General features: G+C 44.9%; 1 protein-coding gene across 1 annotated transcript; it reads right to left on the reverse strand.

Annotated features, from left to right (window-relative positions):
• Positions 1–5,300: 5,300 nt before the first annotated feature.
• CHST4 (carbohydrate sulfotransferase 4) lies at positions 5,301–6,440 on the reverse strand. Its single transcript, XM_055304674.1, has one exon. The coding sequence runs from the start codon at positions 6,438–6,440 to the stop codon at positions 5,301–5,303; it is 1,140 nt and encodes a 379-aa protein (XP_055160649.1).
• Between the last annotated feature and the right edge of the window lie 334 nt (positions 6,441–6,774).

Consider the following 6,774-nt stretch of genomic DNA (forward strand, 5'->3'; position numbering starts at 1 on the left):
TTAGATGACTTTTATTTTCTTTGGGAAAGTATGCAGCCAGAAGATGAGTAGGGAAAGTTCTTATGCTGAGAGGGAAAGAGTTGTGTTGAAGTGATCATAAATTGATATGGACTATCATAAAGCCCCTGTGAATTACATGCCTGCCTGCAATGCCCTCAATTCAGCATTCACCTGCCTGTGCTCAGGAGGAGGCAAAAAGAAACCAAAGTGTTGGGGTCATCATCCAGAGTTAGGATTGCTGAAGACAACTCCGCATTTCCCAGATTGGCCTTTCTCCAGATATTATCCTGACAGATGTTAATAGGTATATTGAAGAAAAAAACCTCTTGGTCAAAGAAATATGGGAGAATCACTTTCTGCTCTTTCCCATTCTTAATATGCACAAACATATTTGAAAGTTCTGAGGGTCTTGCATTTAAAAACCTGGTTAAATTTAGTATTGTCAACTTTTTCAAGCTTGTTTCCAGAATGCTGTGTGTGTGCGTGCATGTATGTGTGTACTACATCTATTAAAGTCTCATCGTTTAGTTTATTCATTGTTTGATCAGGTAATCAGGATTTTACCTCACCCCTACCTAAAAGGACAGGAGTCTTTATCCCTTTCATCCAACATGTTTACATTATCTGTCGTTAGCCATTTAAATCCATATTGATTTAGGGTGGAACAATAGGTTACTTTTCCTGAAACACACCTCATTCTTTATGGACAGTAGCCCTATGTGCCTGTTCTACTTGTTCACTTCTTATCATACACTTAAGACACAAACAAAATGTTCTTCCAGGATCATAAGAAGTCCTCTCAAAACGTGGCAAGGCAAACAAGGCCAGTGGCCATCCCAAATAGTTAAGATTAGTGCTAGTGGGAGTAGGGGCTAAGAGGGTGGCAATGAGAGTTACTTGTATTATTATTATTATTCTAATAATAATAAGCAACACTTTCATAGGTCTTTATAATTTACAAGTTGCTCTCATATGTGTTATTTTGCATGATCACATTTAATTACAGTTGAGCAAGGTACAAGTCTTATTGGTGAGAGCAAGGAACATAGTTTGGGGGCATGACAAAAGGCATGATGAGGAAAATAGGAGCAGGGAGGGAGCTAAGATCATACATTCTCAGTGGAGCTGCTGTTACCACCGACAGTAAAAAGTGGTTTGTTGGGGCGGGGTGGGGGGGGGGGAATGAAAGCATTACTGTGATTTGTAGCTTTTGGGAGGGCTACATATATTTTTATGCAGTTTTTATTGTGGTATTAACATTTCATGATAGAGGACGATTCGAACAAAAATATCTACCATAGGCTTGCTAAGGGAAGGAGGTGATAACAGAAAAAAATATTGGGGAGCCATGGTTTAAATCTTGTAGTGTCTGTGGAATATTTTGACATTCATGAGTGATTCTTTTGTTTCCAGAAATGTTAGCTCATTTGTCTAGTGCAGTGTCTGCTTCTGGCTTCATTTGTCCTGCCCATCTTCCCCAAGACCCTCAATGACTATGTTTTGCCCACATTATTTATATTTTTAAAGATTTATTTATTTATTTATTTATTTATTTATGATAGACGGGGGGGGGGGAGAGGGAGGCAGAGACACAGAGGAGGGAGAAGCAGGCTCCATGCTGGGAGCCCGACGTGGGACTCGATCCCAGGACTCCAGGATCACGCCCTGGACCAAAGGCAGGCGCCAAACCACTGAGCCACCCAGGGATCCCATGTTTTGCCCACTTTAAACTCCTCTTCTGGCCACAGTGGACTGAATTAGGGTGGACATAAGCCGAGATCAGTTAAGGCACAGATTGGCCAGTGCATGACTGGTCCCAGGAAGCCTGGCTTTGCTTGCTTCCTCTGCTCTGAATTTTGATAATGTCTGCTTCACTACTTACTCCCTTTGACATGACTTGAGTGGGTGCCAGATCACTGGTTGGTTGCAACATCTCCCCCATCAGGATGCTTGGCCTGGGAGTATACTGTTTAAGACTGTATGAGACTGAGAAAAAGGAGAAGAGAAATTTGTTTTAATCATTGACTCTTCATCTTGCATATATGCATCATCTGATGAACGTAGAGTAGGATTCTTTCTTCCTCTTTCTTTCTTTTTAAGATTTTATTTGACAAAGAGAGAGAGCACAAGCAAGGGGAGCAGCAGAAAGAGAAGTAGACTCCCTGCAGAGCAGGGAACCCAGTGTGAGGCTTGATCCCAGGACCCTGAGATCATGATCTGAGCCAAAGGCAGATAGATGCTTAACCGACTAAGCTACCCAGGCACCCCTAGAATAGGGTTTTGTTTTTGTTTTTTAAGATTTTGTTTATTTACTCATGAGAGACATAGGGAGAGGCAGAGATATAGGCAGAGGGAGAAGCAGGCTCCCTGTAAAGAGCCTGGTGTAGAACTCGATCCTGAACCCTGGAATTACACCTTGAGCCAAAGGCAGACCCTCAACTGCTGAGCCATCCAGGCGTCCCTAGAGTAGGTCTTCTTAACAGATGTGCTGTTGACATACTGGATCAGAGAATTTTTGTTGGGGATAGGGGTTTTCCTGTACACTATAGGAGATTTAACACTCTACCGGTTGTGATAACCAAAATGTCTCTAGACATTGCCCAATGTTCCCTAGGGAACAAAATCACCTTGGGTGGAGAACAACGGATGTGGATAAACTGGAATATTAGACAGCTGTAAATCTAATTGTTTCAGTATGATCAGACATGCCACAAACGGCTTGTAATCTGCTGTTGAGTATCACCTTAATGAGGATATTACCAGAATGATGGAAGATGGTCCTTGAGAGAGCTAAAACTAGTGTTGTTACCAATATATTCACTGCTACCACTTAGTGAGTGCTTGCTTATGAGCCAGATGATTCCTAAGCATGTTCCATTTATTAATTCATCAGCCCTCCCAGCAACTCCAAGAGGTCAGTGCCACCATTATTCAACCCACCCTACAGCTGAGGGAACAGAGACATGGAAATGTTTAGGGACTTGCTGGAGATTGCCCAGCTGGTAATAGTAGAGTCACCCAGGCAGCAGGATTCCAGAGCCCATGCGCTCATGAGCACATAATGATTCCTTTGGAGATAGAAAAGCAAACAGCTTTGTACTCCAGCATCTCATAAAAATGGTTCCTAAGGAAGTTGCTAGCATTAAGACAATTCAGGTGGAGGCTGGAATTTCAGAGGGGAAATCAGAGGTGGTTGAGTCTCTCACTGTCTTTCCCCCTCACTTGCCTTCTTCACTGTTTGCACCATACCTGCTGCCCTGGCCTTATTTTCAGTGTTGGGGAAACTTTTCACAGTTTTGGAAGGTTTGTAGAAGCAAGAAACATTTGCTTGGGAGATCCTGGCTAGGTTCTTGAGGAGTGGCTTAGGTTTATGTGTTAGAATAAATCCACTCATTTAGATTCACATATAAATTAACTTTGCTAGACCCAGCTGGCAAAGGTAGCTGCTCACATATCTTAAGTGATGCCACAGCCCAAGAGCTCCTTGGCAGAATCAAGTATGAGAATTCCCATCTGACACTGAGAGCACTTTATGAGGTAAGGACCATGTCCAGAGTGGGAACAAAAGGAAAGATGAAATGATGATATCTTTCAGATTTGGACAGTGAAATATTAAGCAAGTCAGGACTCAGAGGTCCCTGGAGTTCCAGACCGATAGAGACCTTCTTCCTATTCCTTTTTTTTTTAATCAAAGATTTTATTTATTTATTCGAGAGAGAGAGAGAGAGAGAGAGAGAGAGAGAGAGAGAGAGGGGCAGAGACACAGGCAGAGGGAGAAGCAGGCTCCATGCCGGGAGCCTGATGTGGGACTCGATCCCAGGACTCCAGGATCGTGCCCTGGACCAAATGCAGGCGCCAAACTGCTGAGCCACCCAGGGATCCCCTTCTTCCTATTCCTTCTAACCTGACGACAGGACCAATGTCAGGAGCAAGCAGCATGGATACTTGGCATGTGCTGAAAAGGCATCTGTTCTGGAGTGGGAAGGCACACAGTGCTGCTGCCCAATGGAGGGTGTGGCGTTATTAGGCTGGTCTTGAAAGAAATACCAGGGTTGCTTGATCAACGTATAGAATCCCAGCCCCCACCCTGGTGGATTCCAATTCCAGTAGATCTGAGGTTGGGCATGGCAAAATGAATTTCTGACAGTGGATTCTGATGCATAAGTAGACCTGGGGAGTACTGCAAAGATTGGTAGAAACAGCATCTATCAGGTGGAGAGGTGACCCAGGAAGAGCTGAACATCACTAGCCATACTAACCCTGAGGTCCTCTGGCTGAGGATCACATTAGAAGAACCCTTTGCCCAGACCCTAGAGTGTTACTGCAACTCACACCTCACACAAGAAAGAAAGGGCGTGTTGCTAGTTGCCTACTTTCTACAGATTCTTAAGAGCACAATGTGATCGTCAGTATTGATCAGTTTAGACTCAGCTCATCATCTGACACCAAATATTGTCTTAGAAATTTTTGTGTGTGGGTAATAGATAATAGTAAAAGTACACAAAAAAAGTCTCTAAAGATGCTTATGCTATCAGGTTAGGATCCCATAAGAATTAGCATTTACTACTAAGTAATTAGAAAGCATAAAAGGGAAAACCCCAAACAGAATCCTATTTGGAATTTTAGTGTTAATGGATAGCAGCTTCACAAATCAAAATCTTCTATGCGATAGGAAAACACTGAGGGGAAACAATGTCCATATCAGGCCTAGCCACTCCATGAATTTAAGAGCTTGCTCTATTATGCAGAGATCTTATTTTGTATTTGTGATAACTGATAACTGTAATGGCCAAGCCCACCGTAAGCATCCAACTCTTTTCTCTGTTCCCTTTGTGAATCCACCAGGAGCTCCATGGGCTCAAAGTTCATATCCCTGTGGAATGTGCTGGTGGGCTCTTTGGCAGAAGACCCATTTCCTGTCTCTCTCCTTTCCCACTGGGCAAGATGTGGATAGAGAAGTTTATGGATTTATCCCACTGATACTGTGTGGTGCCAATTAGGACCCCAGGCCACAAAGTCTTTGAGGTACACGCAGATGGGAAGACCAAGAAGAGAAGAAAGGCAATACTCCTTTTTAGGTGGTGGAACATGCTGCTCGTATGTTTCTCAATCTCTTCTAGGCCTGAGTGGAGACATGAAGATTTCTCAGCTTAAGCACATATAGGCACAACTCATGCTCACATGTACACCAAAAGAGATGTAATTAAGACTAAGAAGCCTTTGTTAATGTGGCCAAGGCTGGTGCCAAGTGGGGACACACAGCCTCTTCAACCCTCTTGGTAGACTTACTTGGAGGTAGTCTATGTAGACAGAAGATCCAGTGACAGGTTTCTCTGCTCTTGCTCTGATCTAACAAGCTGGTAGCCCAGCAAAGTCATGGTATCACTGCAGACTTTCTGAAGTCGAGAAACCTTTTTGTAAGGCAAAGTCCAGCGCCAGGCCTGGGAGACGTTGAGAGCATTCCTGGCATTAGTGTGGAAGGCATGATTACCCATGCCCTCACCTCGAGTGATGTTGTACACCCAGGTCTGGAGATGAGGCAAGAATTTCAATCTCACATATTCATATATTTGTGCAGTCCGGGCAATGGGGTTCCGGACCAGGTCCTCATACCGTATGAGCATGTAGCGTTCCCTCAGCGCTTTGGGCAAGGACTGCACAGACTTATAGATCTCCAGCTGGCTTTGGCAGATGACCTGCATCATATAGTACGGCTGATCCTCCTTCTTGAGTTTCTCCCAATGCTGCCCCAACACAATGCGGCTGTCGATCATGAGTTCCTCTGTGGTGTGTTCTCGAGAACGGAACACTGCCCGAGGGTCACGTACCAAGTGCACGATACGCAGATTGAGGGAAGGGTCTCTCAGCAGCGGGTAGAGCATCTGCAGGTTGAAAAAGCGTACCTCCTTGAGCACCACATGGCTGTAGGAACGACAGGCCTTCTCTACCACCTCAAAGGGCTGTTGACTGCACAGAAGCTTACAGTGAGCCCGGGGTATGATCATATCCCGGGAGAAGATGTTGCAGGCAGGTGGGGAACACAGGGCCCGGCTGTTCTCCCACTGGAAGAGGCTGGACTGTCTTCGAGGACCAGGTTTCATGTAGGCGTCAAAGACACTCATGTCACACAGGAAAATGGCACGTATCAGATCCCTCACTGCCATCTGCAGCCTCCAGGCAGTGCTGTGTGTGAAGGTCATCCAGATGTGCCAGGCAGGCTCCATCAGGTAGAAGACATCTGGATGCTGCCCAAAAAGCTGTCCCACAAAAGAAGAGCCAGAGCGCCAGGAAGACAGGACCAGCACATGCATGGGCTTGGGCTCCTCTGTGGTGGATGGGGAGTTGGAGTTGTGGCCATACAGGTGGAGGAATAGAGCAAAGATGGCCATCTGGGAAATCAGAAACAGCAGTGGCTTCATTTTTTTTGGCAGTATCATCATGCTGAAGTGGAAGATCCTTAAGGAACAAGCAGAAGGGCTGTGTTATGTTTCTATTTTGGTGTCTGCCTTCCATCCCCTTTCCTGCCAATGCCATTTTTTTCCTCTGGCCCCCAGTGAAGAGCAACATAGAGTGCTGGAAACTTCTGGCAACCAGCTATACAAATCCTTCTCTGAATCAATTCCTGTCCCTTGCAGTTAGTGTGTCAATAAGTTCTGTTTATTTTAGGCTCCTTACTTCCTCCCTTGTGGTCTTTCTTGTCCAGTCAACTACCAAAAATCCCTGAACCCAGCCATATTTCATTGACATAGAGGAATAGCTCTGCCTTGGTGACAT

Source organism: Nyctereutes procyonoides, unplaced genomic scaffold (assembly GCF_905146905.1).
Source record: "Nyctereutes procyonoides isolate TBG_1078 unplaced genomic scaffold, NYPRO_anot_genome, whole genome shotgun sequence".
NCBI classification, from domain to species: Eukaryota; Metazoa; Chordata; class Mammalia; order Carnivora; family Canidae; genus Nyctereutes; species Nyctereutes procyonoides.

What these genes read in the sequence shown, in the direction of transcription:
- CHST4 (XM_055304674.1), bottom strand. Translation starts at nt 6,440, where the DNA reads ATGATGATACTGCCAAAAAAAATGAAGCCACTGCTGTTTCTGATTTCC.